Here is a 17563-nt window from a genome sequence, read left to right on the forward strand (position 1 = left end):
TCCTGCTTTCACAGAGGCTCATGAAGCTGAAGACATTCCAGCAGCCGATCCCGCCGCAGCTAAAGACATTGGTCACCATGACCATGTTGAAGATGATGTGGTTCTTCCTCAGATCGAGCACCAACAGGTATCATCGCCTGTGCTTACGCATAGCGAACTCATCAGCATTGGTCGTCCTCTGACGCCAACTGCTCGGGATGCATCATGAGCTGATCACCCACAACAACAAGAAGAAGATGACCTTGAGGCCCAGCCAACTCTATCTCCAAAGGCGTCGCCAGTGTTACGTAGGCTTCGCAAAGGACCAAGGCCTCCAGTCTCCAAGTCTGAAGCTAAAGCTGCTGAAGATATTCCGGCTGCATCAGCCGATGACACCCAAGAAGAAGAACGTGTCCCCACTCCCCCAACTACTGAAGAAGCTGTTCTCGAGGAGAACGTATCTGTGCCCGACCCTCCAGCTCATCAAGTGGAGGTAGAAAATCTTGAGGCTGCCACCACCAACACCAATGATGCCACTGACGCTGCCATGGCTGAAGCAAATGTGGAGCCTACACCAACCCAAGAACCAGAAGTCAGCAAAGCCAATGATGCTACTGCTTCTGTTCCTGTGCCTGTTGCTGGTCCTCAGTTTGACTATCATATTGAGCATAGGCCTCAGGTACAGAAGCCAATGCCAAGGTTGCCCAGGTTTCTAGGTCCTGCATCAGCACCTGGATCCTTCAATGTCAACGGCTTCAAAGCAGACAACACCTTCTTCAATAGCTCCAAGAACCCCTACTCAAGGGAACGAATATCTTCTGATCGGTTATGGAGCTATCCGCAGCGAAGCTATTACTCCTGCATTCTGTACAATCAAGGTCGCATCTTCCCACATACGCGTCTTGACACCGAAGCAATAGCTGGTCTGCCCTGTTTGGAAGAAGCTCTGGATCGCTTCAAAGAGGTTGGATTGTTGCCTTTCGTCACCGACCAAGAGCACTGGAACGAAGAGTTGCTGCTCCAATTTTATGCCACACTTCACATACGTGGTTACAACAGAGATCCGAAGACTTGGTTCCTTGAGTGGATGACAGGAAATGTTCATCACGAAGCCAAAGCCTTTGACATCATTGAGCTCACTGGTCTGCCCACTCCTGGAGATCTCTATGAACCTGGTTGTCAGCTTCACAGTGAAGCCCTGGAGAGCATCTTTCAGAAGCCTGAACCAAACATGAGTCAGATGCTCAGTATGATGAAGCCTTTGCCACAAGACGCTGCATATCCTAAGGAGTTCCTTGTTGAAGACCTGGAGTATCTGCCACGGACTATTTATCACATTATAAGGCGAACTCTCTGGCCCATCAAAGGACATTCCCCATATGCAAAGCCGGAAGGTGCAATGAAGACTTTGGTCTTCTATATTCTTCACGGCAAATGCTTCAACGCACAAGACTTCTTCATCCGCCAACTTGCTACTTCAGGATCTGATCTTTTTGGCTTGAAGTTCTACGCTCCATGGATAATGCGGCTGATCAAACTCCACTCGGCTATCTCATATCAGCCCTCTGCTCGCAATCATCGGATCTTTATGCCTGACGTGGATATGTCCGTTGAAGCCCTCTATCCAGAGCCTGCCAAGGAGCCTCTTAGTCTTCAGAATGCGGAGCATCAAAGTTTCTCTCAGAACATTGAAGGAGTTGAAGCAGTCACTCGTGTTTATCCTCTGGCTGGCACTACACACGCACCTCATCATGCTCTCACTGAAGCCACTGAAAGCACTATTGCCCAATGGCCCAAGAAGCGATCTCGTGTTCTTAATGACCGAGAGCTTCTGGTTGCTCTTCATCAGAAACAGGATAGGCATCATGACTGGCTGAAGCGCCAAATGCAGAGCCTCTTGGTGGATGTCAACCGCATTCGCAATCTTGCCACCAAGAATGCCTTTGTTGCCCATGAAACTTGTCGGCGTACATGGAAAGGGCTGACGCTTATGTGCTCTGAGGATGATCTTCAAGAGGATGGCTTCTCTGAACGTTTCACGTTTGACTCCACACCTCCCCGAAGGGCTGTGCTGCGACAAACTCCCTCACTTGAAGACTCTGAGTTCTCTTCCTCTGCGGCAACTGTGAATGCCAGAGTGATCGAGGACGAAGATGATGCTACTTCACCGCCCCCTCCTTCAGCACGCGTCGACACTGCCCCGAGCTCGTCTGCACCGCCTCACAACACCGACGACCTTGCTACTTCACCTACTCCTCCTGGGAACGAGTAGATGCTCTATGTCTTCAAACCTTTTTGGTCCTTACTGACAAAAGGGGGAGAAGCATATGAGTTTGATAGTCTTCAAGCGGGTCCATATGGGCGGTTACTTTATGTTTTGCCTAGTGTTTACAACTCTCATTTTGATACATTTGGTTCTTTGAGTTGTAACACTTAAACTCGATGGTCGTCTGCCACTTATTTGCTACTTTGTGATGCGATGATAAATTCCGCATGTGCGACGATAAATTCCGCACTTAGATCATTTTGCGGACGTCCATTTTCCATTATGCATGTCATTATCTTCACATACTTTTCATGCATGATGAATTGTCATCATAAGTTGAAGAGGATCTCCAGAAGTACAACCTGCCATGTGCATTTGCATTCCAAAAGCAAATTACTTATATGCACATCTTCAGGGGGAGCCCTTGCAACTTATGAAGACAATGACTTATCCTTTACAATTTCACATATTATATTCCCCGTTGAAAACTTCAACTAGTTTGTCATCAATCACCAAAAAGGGGGAGATTGTAAGTGCATCTAGTGCCACCCCTAGTTGGTTTTGGAGTATTGACGACAAACCTAGTTGAGGGACTAATGTGTTTGTGAGAATTGCAGGATAACACAGGTAGAAGTCCCTCATTGATTCGGTTTTCCTACCAGAGATGACCCCTAAAAATGTATGAAGACATTGAAGTCAAAGGTGGTATGTGAAGACATTCACATTGAAGACTATGATAAGAGAATACATTGCATGAAGACTATGGAGCGCGAAGACTTAGATCCTTCGTAGTTCTTTTTCTTCTCTGTTGAGTCATAGGAACCACCGTACTGTTAAGTGGGGTCCAAGAGAACCAGTCAGAATGACTGAAGTGATGCTTAACCAAAATCCTATGTCTTCGAGTGAAGACTATGAGAGCGAATCTTGTCCAGAGTTGGACAAGTCAGCTTTGCTTGTAGCCCAAGTAAAGTTGCCGTGTGTGTTTGAAATCTGACCGGTGGAACACGTGTCAGTTCCTTAGTGACCCAGGGTCATTTCGGACAAATCAGGTCGGGTTGCCTAATGGCTATAAATAGCCCACCCCCTACAACCATAAACGGTTGGCTGCTCAGAGTTAAAGTACGGCTGTTGTCGTTTGAGAGCAACCCACCTCGAAGCCTTTGAGAGAGAATTCCTTGCGAGGATAAAGTCCTAACCACCCAGAGCCAAAGAGTGTTAGGCATCACTTAAGTCGTCCTGTCTGTGTGATCTGAAGACTTATTACACTTGAGGACTGTGAATCCTCTAGCCGGTTAGGCGTCGCGTTCTGAGCATCCAAGAGTCATTGTGGATCGCCAGTGAACGAAGTCTGTGAAGGTTTGGGAGTCTACCTTGAAGACTTACCAGAGTGATTGGGCGAGGTCTGTGTGACCTTAGCTCAAGGGGAATACAGTGAGGACTAAGGGTTCTGAGCTACGTGTTCAGGACTGGGTGTCCGGGACTGTGTGTCCTCAGGTTTAAATACCTAGCCGCCCTAACCAGACGTACAGTTGTCACAGCAACTGGAACTGGTCCAACAAATCATTGTCTTCAACGAGTCACTGGTTTCTTCCTTCCCTTCCCTTTACTTACTGTTGGTCCTTGTGAAGTCATTGCATGATTGCATTATCTTTTGTCTTCACTAAGTGATTACTTGTTTTGATTGGCTTCACAATATCTTCCTACCTGATCCTTACTGTCTAGCTACTATTAGTCATTGTGCTTTCACTTCTTTGGTTACTTGACTAAGGTTGTCTAGTGTAGTCTACCTTCCGCTGCGTGGTAATAGGTTTACTTCTATTGTTTGTCTTCGAAACTTCCATGTTTTGAAGACTTTGTTAAAAATCGCATATTCACCCCCCCCTAGTCGATCACTAGCACTTTCAGTGGTGAGTTGGGATGTGTGCATGTTGAGAAAGAATATAATATCATTTTCAATGCATGTTAAGAGGAATAATTAATGGAATGATGAGTTGTCATGTGTGCATGTTGAAAGAATTGAGATAGTGGGGATCAGCTATTTAGGCACTCCCTCCGTTTTTATTTACTTTTCATATTAGCTTTGATTGAAGTCAAACTTTATAAAGTTTGACCAAAATTGTAGAAACAATATGAACATTTACAATAACAATTTGTATGATGTGAAAATATTTGCAATAGTGAATCCAATGGTATTGATTTGGTGGTGTATATGTTAATATATTTTTCTATAAACTTATTGAAAGTATATAAAAATTGATTTTAAACAAATCTAATATAGAGTAAATAAAAACGGAGGGAGTATAATATTAGGATTCAGAGGCAGTACCAAAGTTCTTGCTGCAAAATTTAAGCTCTTACATCAAGGTCTTAAAAAATGGCCTTGTAACATTTCTAGATGGGATGTTCTGATTGCAAATTGTAATATGACCATTCAAATGCTTGGTGAGAATAATGTATGTGGCACACAATTCATACTTTTGGTGTTGACGGAGAGAGGGGGCCAGTTGCCTTTTTCTCCTGCTCCATTGCTCCAACATCGATCATAACAAGAGAAAGCCGGAGCGACAGCCAGACCTTTTCTTTTGAACAGCAGCAAAGCCAGGCCTTTACATAAGCGGGTCCTGCTCCTGGTTCGCACTGGGGCCACCTGCCAGTGCCCCGTTATCGAATAAAGCGTGGCGACCGTTCAGCGGTAGGGCGCACCTCCCAGAAAGCTCCGGCTGAGTTGCCATTCCACGCCACAGGCAGACAAGGAAATTTTGGCTAGGGGTACAACACAACAAAGTACCATAGTCAGGCATTTTTGTTGTTGGCTACAGATACGTGCGTCCTTCACCTGTAGCATCATTGAAAAAAAAACACGTAAAAGTTGGAGCAAAATAACCCGCATAAAAGAAAAGTTCGAGCAAAATGATCTATGAGGCGACCATACTACCATTTGTATACTCCCTTTCATCCGGATATTTATTTCCGCAACAAGTAATTTGAAACAAAGGGAGTACTATTTCTTAAAAAAACTTTTGATATTTTCAACAATTGTCATGGTAGTAGAAAGAACACTTGAAGTAACAGAAATTACATCTACTAGGTCCTTAGATCATCTAGAGATGACCACAATCACTGAAGCAAGTTGATGACACGTCATCGTCATCATTCCTTTTTTACAGGAGTCAGATAAACCTTGTTGAAGTAAAAAATCGAAAAGGCGTCATTCTAAGGTCCTCACGGGACGAACGCCCAGAACAACAACCGTCACTAATGAAGAGAAGCATAGATTGAAAGGATCGAAAGGGTAGACACACGAATCATAGATGAACGAAGGTAGATCCATCGAAGACAAACACCGATCGAATCTTGCGAGATCCGTTGGAGACACACCTCCATGCGCCCTCCAACGACATTAGATGCACGACCGGGATGGAGATGGGCCCGGGAGAACCTTATCTCATTTCAGAGAGCCGCCTCACCTTCTTGAGCAGGGCACAAACCCTAACCAAACTAAAAAAATACCTAAAACGGAACATGAGCCCTTTCGTCGGCAAAAGTTAGGGTACATCACGCCTCCATTGTCCTAAGGCCACAAGAGACAAGGGCAGATGACGGTGGCGCTAACGAGAGGGAAGAAACCCTCGTCGACTGGAAGTCGCCTTTCGTGGGGAGGAGAAAAACATTTTGGTTAGTACATATTTACCATAATACTATTTTTTCATTTATAGAAATGACGTAATATCTCAAAAGTCCAAGACATGACACACAAGCGTCATTTGAGAAGATTTCTCATGGTTAATTTAGATCCTCACAACCCATGTTATATTAACTCTTTATTATCGACATTTTCAAGATCAGAATGGAGAATATGTCGGTCATCAAATAGTCTCGCCATTTCAAAATTATCTTCTTACCAACTTTACATGTCTCCCCTCTGTCTGCCGCTCCGGTGGCCGGTGGTGGGAGGGGAATCCCGGTGCCTTTACTCTGGTTAGTAGTTTAGGTTAGGACTTTTAGAGCCAGTTTGGTTCGAAGCCTGGACAATATGCCTGAGAGAATCAACTGCCTGGATAGTGCCTGGACCGATGGAAAATTTTGCCTGTCCAGGCTAGCCTGTTGCGTGCGTGTTTGGATCGCGTCCTTGTATGCTGCTGCTTGTTGAGTGTTTAAAATGTATACAAAGAGCAGACCGTACTGCTTCTAGTATTAAATATTCCCAGGCTACTACTTTCAGCACGCCAGGCACAAGGAAGGGGACGCCTGGGCCAGGCTAATGAAAGTGTCTGGTGCCCTAGCCAGGCTAATTAATATGACAGATGCTCCAGGCAAGCTTTTTCTTACTCAGGGCACAATCCAAACAATCTTCAGGCTAGTATCAGGCAAGCTTCAGGCTAAGCACAAAGACGTGAGGAAGCGAACCAAACTGACCCTTAGTCCTCGCAGGTGCGTCGCTCAGGAGGATGGTAGTGATTCTTGTTCGAGTTTGTCTTGCAGGCTCCGATCCTCCTCGAGTTCGTCTGTCTGGAAGTAGTCGACAAAGCTCCGACGTAGATTCCTGCCATCTTCTTGGGGCAGTGAGGTTAATGTTTCTCGTCACGTGATGAGATTTGATGTCAGATACCTAAGATCTATCAAGGGTTCAACAACGACGACCACTCTCTAGGGCACTGGTCCTTAGGGGCACGTGCACGAAGGTTTTCCGACTGCCATCGACAAGGTTAAGCCGGCTCCGGTAGGGGAGCGGTGATAGCGGCACGTTGACGGCTCGTTCTAGCGACAATAGCAGTCCTTCGGTGGTATTGGAACTTCGATGTAGTTTTTGTTATGCTTGAGATGCTTTTTTAATAGATCTGATCTTTTTGCAACAAAATACTTTGCAAGTTTATAATATACTCTCTCTATTTTTAAATATAAGTTCTTTTAGTGATTTCAATACGACCTTAAAGTGTAGACTCATTCATTTTGCTTCGTATGTACTAGTTTGTATTGGAATCTCTTATATTTAGGAACGGAGGGAGTACGACCTTCGCTGTTACTTTTGGGTGAGTATTTATGGTGTTTTCTTATTATGATTTTCTAATGATAAGTATACCTCTGTCATTGTATCTAACCAACCTAAATAGATTATCCTCCCTGTGCCATGGATTAAGAAGTTTAACGGCTAACTTTCTATACCAAACATATATTTCAAATTGAGCGAACGTGTATATATCTATATCTAAAATGGTAAGGCACACTCGCTGCCAGACTGCAGTAATTATGAACTCCCAAATGAAAATGCAACAAGAAAAGAAAATATGCTACAACAGCCACAAGACCTACTACAAGTACAAGAACGTGCCGGCGAGCTCGAAGGGAAACAAAAATAAAAATAAAACGATGAGCTCCCCACTCCCAGAGTAGAAAGGCCAAGAAGTCCAATGCCATGGATCTCGCCTCCTCCGTCTACTAGCCAAGAACAACTACCCACGCATACGCATTGACGTAGCGCATGCTCGCCGGAGGGATCGCGCGGCGGCTCTGAGGCAGCAATGGCAGCGGCACCAGAGTCGGACAACGGGAGCGAGGTGGGCCCGACCGGGGACTCGGGGGCGTTCGCTTCGCCGGTGAAGGCGAGGGAGAGGGCGCCGGAGTCGGAGGCCGGCGCCTCGGCGGCGACGGCGTCCGAGTCCTCGGAGACGAGGGTCGACGACGGCAATATCCAGGAGGCCGAGTCCTCGCTCCGCGAGGGCCTCTCCCTCAACTACGAGGTACGGAATCGCTGCCTCTAGCTTCTGTTTTTCTTTTTCCTTTCTGCCTAATCTTAATCTGGGCGGTTGCGCAAGTTTCTTGAGGTCTGTTTGGGCGAGATAGAATGAAAAGATTAGATAATTTTGGGGTCCAACTGTGCCTATCTGCTTCTGTCCTTTGATGCGTTTTGGGGGAAGATCGGGATCTTCGCGTGGAGATCGTAGTGCCTGATTTCCTTGCTCATTTCAAGGACTGGTGGTTCTTCATGCGGGAGATGGCATTGTTTTCACAAGGTTGCGGGGCCATTCTGAGTTGGTCAGCTGAGCAAGAATTTAGATTAGAATGATACATTCTGCTTGAAAGATAAGATAGCATTTCGGGGAGATGTAGGATACTAAGATGCTATCTTGTGGAAATGATTCTCCATGTTTGGAGGATTCAGCATTCGTGCTTTTTCTTTGGGGCAAATCTGAAAATTCAGAAGAGAATGCAGAACTCAAAGAAAGTGAAATAACTCGTGGATAGATGTGGAAAACGATCTTGCTTTTAGATGTTGTATAACCGTTTGACCATGGTTTGGTCAGTGGGTGATATGTTATCTAGTGAATTTGGGACCTAGCCAGCCATTCTAACACTCAGTAAGAAGTTTGTGCAATTTGTAATGGATGGAAGGTACAAGTGTGGTCGAATTCAGAAGCAATTTGCATGATTAACACAATGGGAATTGGATGTGAAAAAAAGAGATCGTTTTCTTTGTTTAGTTCAGTTGGGCAGCTCTTTGTTCTTGTTTAGTCTTTGTTGCGGCAAAACGATTTCATTTCCCTTATTTCTCTATATTTTGCGACAAATGATAATTCGACAGTTTTGTGTTTATCTCACATGTTCTAATGTTTACACGATTTCCTTTTCTGGTGAGTTTGAAAACATCAGAAATCTTGGAGTTTCGTGCTTAACTATCAACAAGAAATTACGTTAGAGTAGAGATGCTTGTCTGCATCTTTGATAAAAATATATGATCTTCAGGTATCATTTTTAGGACAACGGGACATAGTTTATGCCCAGAGTTCAGAACCCTAATTAAGTTTAAACAAGTAGTATAAGCTAAATTGTTTGGTTGTGATTACTGATACTGAGTACCAATATGTGCTAAAAAGTTTATTTGTGCTTGACTAGCTGAATGCTCCTAAACTGTGATTGCTGATAGGCCAGTAGCCAAAGAATACTCAGCACCTCTTATATTTTGTTGCTGCTAACATTGCCTTTTATGTACGTATTTGCTTTGAAAATTAGGAAGCAAGAGCTCTCCTCGGGAGACTAGAATATCAGAGAGGAAATGTGGAAGCTGCACTTCGAGTATTTGATGGAATAGACCTTCAAGCTGCTATTCAGCGTTTCCAACCGTCGCTTTCAGAAAAACCATCTTCCAAGCGGAATAACAAACTACGGTCAGATTCATCGAATTCAGGATCACAGCATGCTGCTAGCCTTGTTCTTGAAGCCATTTACTTGAAGGCAATGTCTCTTCAAAAGTTGGGGAAAGCAATAGGTACGAATGCAAACTTTCACTCTGGCCATTTTGTTATGCTTGTTGTGACACCATGAATCCATTCACTTGCAGAGGCCGCTCAACAGTGTAAAAGCGTCCTTGATGCTGTTGAAAGTATCTTCCAACGTGGCATACCTGATGTCATGGTTGAACAAAAGCTGCAGGAAACTGTCAGTAAATCAGTTGAGCTACTCCCAGAACTTTGGAAGCAAGCTGGGGCTTATCAAGAAGCACTTGCTTCTTACCGGCGTGCTCTTCTTAGTCAATGGAATCTCGACGATGAATGCTGCACGAGGATTCAGAAGAGGTTTTCTGTTTTTCTGTTGTATGGTGGTGTTGAGGCAAGTCCGCCGAGCTTGGCTTCACAAACCGAAGGTTCATTTGTTCCTAAGAATAATTTGGAAGAGGCAATCCTTCTGCTCATGATACTATTGAAGAAGTGGTACCTTGGAAAGACTCACTGGGATCCCTCAGTGATGGAGCATCTAACCTTTGCATTGTCACTCTGTGGCCAGACATCTGTGCTTGCCAAGCATTTTGAAGAAGTTTTGCCTGGAATATACCCTCGAACTGAGAGATGGTATAGTCTAGCCCTTTGTTATTCTGCAGCTTCGGATAATGAAGCGGCATTAAATTTGCTAAAGAAGTCTTTGAATAAAAATGAGAGTCCCAATGACATAAATGCCCTGCTTTTAGCTGCTAAGATATGTAGTTCGGACTATTATCTTGCTTCTGAGGGTGTAGAGTATGCAAAGAGAGCAATCACTGATGACGAATTATTAGATGGGCATTTAAGGAGTGTTGCGCTCCATCTCTTAGGGAGTTGTCTGGCTAATAAGTCTAAAATTGCTTCGTCCGATCATCAAAGATCTCTCTTACAGGCTGAAGCTTTGAAATCACTTGGTGAGGCATTTTCCCTTGACCGGCACAACCCAGATTTAATATTTGACATGGGGGTTGAGTACGCTGAGCAACGAAACATGCAGGCTGCACTGAAATGTGCAAAGCAGTTCATTGACACAACTGGTGGATCTGTTTCTAAGGGCTGGAGGTTGCTATCTTTGGTTCTTTCAGCACAGCAGAGGTATTCAGAAGCAGAAGTGGTGACTGATGCTGCATTAGATGAAACTGCAAAATGGGAACAAGGGCCATTACTTAGAATAAGGGCTAAACTGAAAGCAGCCCAATCATTGCCCATGGAAGCAGTTGAAGCATACCGTGCCCTTCTTGCTCTTGTTCAGGCACAACGGAAGGCTTATGGGTCTTTAAAAAATGGCACAGAGGTTTGTCTTCTCAATTACACAAATGTCTCATTAAAAGCTCATGCTTGCTTGAAAATGTTTATTTGCTTGTAAGAGGGTTCTGAGGTTACTCTAGATATGATGCCTGGCCCATACCTTTTCTAGTTAGTTTGGAGTGGGATTGGATCCTGACACTGAATAATGCTGCTCAAATAGCAATATCCTTTGAACTGCTTTTCTTGTTTGTATTAGCTGCTGAAACTAACTGCCACTATAATTTCACCAATGCACCTTGTTCTTGTTTTATCATCTCATACTTTGTGAAATTTGTTTCAGGAAAGGGATAATAAAGTGAGTGAGTTTGAAGTTTGGCAAGGTCTTGCCAACTTGTATGCTAGTCTTTCGTACTGCAGAGATGCCGAAATATGTTTGCAGAAGGCTAAAGCTCTGAAAACTTATTCTGCCACAACACTTCATGCAGAAGGTGAGGAAACCTTGGTCACCGGTTCATGACTCGTGAGCCATGCGTGCATCTCTGGTTATTGGTAGAAGTATGAATTCATCCTTGCAAATAAAGAGTATGAAACCTGCAAATAGAAAGTGTTAGTTTTTGCTTCACCTTTTTTTTATCTCATTCATCTAGGCTAGGCATTTATTGAATTTAGAAGTTGGAAAACATCCCTAGTTTTTTTTTTCTGTCAAATATCCTCTTACAGTCATGATACGTTCATTTCTTTCCAGGTGACATGCATGAGGTTGGTGAGCAAACGCAGCACGCGCTGGCTGCATACTTGAATGCACTCTCGACAGAGGTAGATCATGTACCATCCAAGGTATCCATCGGTGCTCTCCTGTCGAAACAAGGGCCCAAGTATCTCCCTGTGGCGAGGAGCTTCCTGTCGGATGCCCTAAGGCTCGAGCCTACGAACCGGATGGCCTGGTTCTACCTAGGACAGGTCCACAAGCATGACGGGAGGCTAGCTGAGGCCGCTGATTGCTTTCAGGCGGCCTCGATGCTTGAGGAATCAGAACCGGTAGAAAGTCTCCGACCGCTCTGATCGTTCATTTGGAACAACTTGAGGTTTCTTTTTTTGTCGGCCAATTTTCCTTCTCTTCCTCCTATTTTCGGGTACATAGCTGGGCAGAATTTGAGGCTGGCTACCTGTATCTTGTATTCCTAGGAGCCATTGTGCTGCTGTTGTCGACAAATGCTGTAACTGGTTGCTAAGTAAGTTGCTTGCCTGGTATGGCAGTATAAAGCATATGTATCAATATCACCCGCTACTACAAGTAAAAGTTTATGACGAGTCGTCGGCTAAGATAAAACGAGTTACTGTTAGTGCTCTACATGCTCCCTCCGTTTCCAATTATAATATGTTTTGAATATTTCAATATGGACTACATATGAATTGAAATGAGCCAACAAACACACTAAAATACATCCAATTCAGAATTTTTTTACAAACATCTTATACTCTGTAAAGAAAAATAATGATCTAAATGCTCTTATATTTCTTTACACATGGAGTAATTCGGAACGGACGGAGTAACATTTACTTGGTGATGATATGATTTCAGCCACTGTTCCGGCACCTGGAGTTACCGCGTGAGCTGAGCCTAATTAATACTGCAAGTCAATTGAACACCCAACTGGGAAGTGCAGCCTAATACATATCCATTGGCACTCCTTTTGCCAATCTTCCCTTAAAACAACCCAGTCGAAATAAACCGCAAAAATGGCAATCCTTTTCGACAACATGATGTTCACTTGTTTAGGAACAGATGAGAGGAGTCAGTCTGGCTATTCACCCGTTACAGATCTGAAGCGAACTATTCAGCCATATAGGGCGCAAATAGGAGAATTGGTGCCTCATCACCAAATGGGCGTGGAAGATAATCTATCGGAGATGCTCTTACAATGTTTTGGTATGATTTTTGGTCTGAGGGTGGCCTGCTTCGGACCAAGTAGCCATGCTTACTTGTGATTGCAGCCAACCCAAACGCCAGGGTGGCGGATATATGGGTTAATGGGCGTTGGGCCGCAGGATTTCGTCGAGCTCTTGGCCTGATCGAAAGAGAGGACTGGGATCAAATGAGGATGTATCTTCCTTTCCGACAGATTTCAGATGGCGACGGTGTGTTTTTGACAGTCTCATTCTACAAGGAAATTTTTAAGTCCTGTCCTAAGTGGGAGGTGATGGATATCTGGAAGGCAAGAGTCCCGGCCAAAATTATGATCTTTTTGTGGCAAGTAGCCCACAACCGTATCCCTAGTGGAGATCAAGTCCTTAAGAGGCATGGACCGGGAGATGGGCAAATGTGTATGGTGTGGTGAGGATGAGACCTGTGATCACATCCTCTTTAGATGCATTATTGCACGGTTCGTGTGGAGTGTAATTCGGGCAGCGATAAATTGTAATTGGAACCTGACGGCTTTTTCCGACTTGCAACGTTTCTTTGCAGGATCGATAGGAATAGACAAGAGATTAGTGTGGATGGGCTTTGCCGCATTTGCTTTGGTTCTTTGGGCTACCCGTAATAAAGTATTGGTGGAAAGAATATTTTCAATCAGCCAGCTGGCTTGATCTATAAAATGGTCGTTTTCAATCAGCCAGCTGACTTGATCTATAAAATGGTCGTTTTCAATCAGCCAGCTGACTTGATCTATTAGAGGGGTGGATCATTGGTGATTTCTGTTTTGGCCCACTCCCACGTACTAGCCAAGGAAAAACGTGGCGACTGTATGGGCACGAGAAGAGGACCCTGTCTCGAGGCCCTCCCCCCACCCAGTGCTCCCGCTTCGATGGTCGCCTCCGCCTGCTCCTCCTTACTAAACCTTAGGGCCGCTGTCTTCCCTGCTCGCTGGCGGTCAATACAGGGCATGGTTGCGCCATTACACCCCCCACACACATGCGCTCCCGCTTTGGCGGTCACCTCCACCCCATCCCCTACGTCATTGTTGCTCCCCCTTGCTAAAACTAGGTCACGGCCACCATCTTCCCTGCTCGCCGGCTGCCGACAAATTCCCCCTACTTGTCGTGGCTAAAAAATGGGGAGTGGCACCCACCACCTCCATCGCAGGCCTCATGCTGCCATACGATGTGCACTGTGTATTGTACGCTTTTATTAGGTGTTTGGTTGTGGATTAGCAGGACAAATAAAGTGGCATACCAGTGTGCTAATTTAGCTTACTCGTTGCATTTGGATATGCGAGTGTTGGATTGATATGAGCCGTGATTTCCTGTTTTTAGAAGAACAGGGAACCTTCCCCGGTTCCATTAAAATGAAACCTCGGACTTACCTAGTTCAGTTCAGGTTCTCGCTTATCCCCCTCACTCCAAGAGGAGAGGGGAAGCCAAATGTCAAGCAAAAACTAACAAGTTTTGTGAAGCAAGAAAGTGTATCATACTGCAAATTCCACGCAGGAGAAGCAGTTTCCTAATTTGCACAACCCCTAAGCCACGGCCTCAATCTCCTGGAATGATTTTCTTGCCTTCAGGGGCGCAGTCTTCGGCTGAGGAGCCTAGTCGCCCACCGTCTTTGTTTTCCCCAGCACGCAGACTGAGTGCTCTCCCTCGAGATTCTCCGCCAACAGCTGAGCTCCACAGCCGCCTAGCCACTCGTCAAGCAGAGCGACTTCGACAGGTGCGTCGCCAGGAATGAGACAAATGCTTCCAACTGGGTTCTTTCTTGGTCCCCAGAAAGAATCATCCAGCTTTGGATCATAGCTTGAAGTTTCCCTATCACCTGCTTTATATTAGACCATGCAATGTTATTAAAGATCATGGAATTCCTAAAATTCCATAGGCACCCAATGGTGGCTGAACTAGCAACATTAAGAGCACCATTCTTTTTATTAGAAACCCAAAATCTAGCCACCGAAAGATGTGTTGGGGAACGTAGCAATAATTCAAAATTTTCCTACGTGTCACCAAGATCAATCTATGGAGTCATCTAGCAACGAGGGAGGAGTGGATCTACATACCCTTGTAGATCGCGCGCGGAAGCGTTCAAGAGAACGGGGTTGATGGAGTCGTACTCGTCGTGATCCAAATCACCGATGATCCTAGCGCCGAACGGACGGCACCTTCGCGTTCAACACACGTTCGGAGCAGCGACGTCTCCTCCTTCTTGATCCAGCAAGGGGGGAGGAGAGGTTGATGGAGATCTAGCAGCACGACGGCGTGGTGGTGGAAGTAGCGGGATTCCAACAGGGCTTCGCCAAGCGCTGCGGGAGGAGGGAGATGTGTCATGGGAGGGAGAGGGAGGCGCCAGGGCTTAGGTGTGGCTGCCCTCCCTCCCCCCCACTATATATAGGGCCAAGGGAGAGGGGGGCGCAGCCTTGGTCCTTCCTCCAAGGAAGGGTGCGGCCAGGGAGGAGTCCATCCTCCCCAAGGCACCTCGGAGGTGCCTTCCCCTTTTAGGACTCTTCCTTTCCCTTATCTCTTGGCGCATGGGCCTCTTGGGGCTGGTGCCCTTGGCCCATATAGGCCAAGGCGCACACCCCTACAGCCCATGTGGCCCCCCGGGGCAGGTGGACCCCCTTGGTGGACCCCCGGACCCCTTTCGGCACTCCCGGTACAATACCGATAATGCGCGAAACCTTTCCGGCGACCAAAACAAGACTTCCCATATATAAATCTTTACCTCCGGACCATTCATGGAACTCCTCGTGACGTTCGGAATCTCATCCGAGACTCCGAACAACTTTCGGGTTACCGCATACTAATATCTCTATAACCCTAGCGTCACCGAACCTTAAGTGTGTAGACCCTACGGGTTCGGGAGACATGCAGACATGACCGAGATGACTCTCCGGCCAATAACCAACAGCGGGATCTGGATACCCATGTTGGCTCCCACATGCTCCTTGATGATCTCATCGGATGAACCACGATGTCGAGGATTCAATCAATCCCGTATACAATTCCCTTTGTCTAGCGGTACGATACTTGTCCAAGATTCGATCGTCGGTATCCCGATACCTTGTTCAATCTCGTTACTGGAAAGTCTCTTTACTCATTTCGTAACACATCATCCCGTGATAAACTCCTTGATCACATTGTGCACATTATGATGATGTCCTACCGAGTGGGCCCAGAGATACCTCTCCGTTTACACGGAGTGACAAATCCCAGTCTCGATTCGTGCCAACCCAACAGACACTTTCGGAGATACCTGTAGTGTACCTTTATAGCCACCCAGTTACGTTGTGACGTTTGGCACACCCAACGCACTCCTACGGTATCCGGGAGTTGCACAATCTCATGGTCTAAGGAAATGATACTTGACATTAGAAAAGCTTTAGCATACGAACTACATGATCTTGTGCTAGGCTTAGGATTGGGTCTTTGTCCATCACATCATTCTCCTAATGATGTGATCCCGTTATCAATGACATCCAATGTCCATGGTCAGGAAACCGTAACCATCTATTGATCAACGAGCTAGTCAACTAGAGGCTTACTAGGGACATGGTGTTGTCTATGTATCCACACATGTATCTGAGTTTCCTATCAATACAATTCTAGCATGGATAATAAACGATTATCATGAACAAGGAAATATAATAATAACTAATTTATTATTGCCTCTAGGGCATATTTCCAACAAGATGATCAGATCCCAGGTCTTTCTTGAAGTGGTCTCTCACCAAACTCCAAATAATTTTAGCAACAACACAATAAAAAAACAGATGCTGAATAGATTTTTCTAAAGAGCAAAACACACAATCTAGAGGTTTAATGATGTGTCTTTTCCTAAGATTATCTCTGGTCATGATCTTATTATAAGAGACTAGCCAAAGGAAAATATGAATTTTGGGTGGCACAAGCAGTTTCCACACAACAAGGATGAACACCGGTTTCACCACTCTAAAATTAATCACATGATATAGAGAGCTACTAGAGTACACTCCTTTACTGTCTAGTTGCCAGACCAGGGAGTCTGTTTCATCAACTAGGGTGATTTTCTTAACAATTTCCTCTAGTTGGTACCAAGATTCCATCATCTTATCATTAAAATTTCTTCTGAAAGAGAGCTTGTCCTGGGCCCCATCCCAGATCTCACTAATAGTTTTCGAGGTCTCGTTGCGAATAGCATATAGGGGCCAATATTGAATAGCTAAGGGGGAAGTGCCAAACCAGGTATCTTCCCAAAACCTGATTTGCTTACCATCACCCACTAACCACCTGTAGCCAAATTTAATGGCCTTGACTACATTCATCACCCCTTTCCAGAATCTGGAGGCATGGAGAGTGTTACTAGTAAAAATATTTGGTCTGTGGGTGTTATACTTTTGGTCTACTACCTTTCTCCACACTTTACCCTCTCGTTTATTATATGTTTGCACCCAGGACCCCAACAGACACATATTGAGTTCTTGAAGGTTAGGTATACCTAGACCTCCAAATTCTTTCTTCATACACACTAGTCTCCAATTGGCTAGGTGTAGCTTCTTATGTCCTTCAAAGTCATTCCAAAGGCAATGGGCCATATGAGAAGTGATCAACTCAATAGCCTATTTAGGAAATTTAAAAAAAGGAAAGAAGGTAAATAGGTATGCTTGCTAAACAAGCTTGAATCAACAGTAGCCTCCCTTTATAAGAAAGCAGTTTCCCTCTCCACCCAGCAATTCTCTTGATTATCTTATCTATGAGGGGCTGGATATCTTCTCTCCTAAGTTTTGTCATAATGCAGTGGTATCCCAAGATATTTAATAGGGAAAGTCCCCTCTTTACATTTCAGGACATCTATATACCTCATGGTTTCATCGTCAGACATCTTAATAGGAATTAACTCACTCTTGTTGTA

At 45.0% G+C, this 17563-nt stretch overlaps 1 protein-coding gene across 1 annotated transcript; it reads left to right on the plus strand.

The window, feature by feature from the left end:
- The first annotated feature begins 7585 nt into the window (after window positions 1-7585).
- LOC119299940 (protein NPG1-like) lies at window positions 7586-12020 on the plus strand. Its single transcript, XM_037577047.1, has 5 exons — window positions 7586-7983; window positions 9254-9509; window positions 9582-10792; window positions 11087-11234; window positions 11492-12020. Exons 1-5 carry the CDS (start codon window positions 7765-7767, stop codon window positions 11806-11808), a joined length of 2151 nt encoding a protein of 716 aa, XP_037432944.1. The 5' UTR covers window positions 7586-7764; the 3' UTR covers window positions 11809-12020.
- The last annotated feature ends 5543 nt before the right edge of the window (window positions 12021-17563 follow it).

This window comes from Triticum dicoccoides, chromosome 5A (genome assembly GCF_002162155.2).
Source record: "Triticum dicoccoides isolate Atlit2015 ecotype Zavitan chromosome 5A, WEW_v2.0, whole genome shotgun sequence".
In the NCBI taxonomy this organism is placed as follows: Eukaryota; Viridiplantae; Streptophyta; class Magnoliopsida; order Poales; family Poaceae; genus Triticum; species Triticum dicoccoides.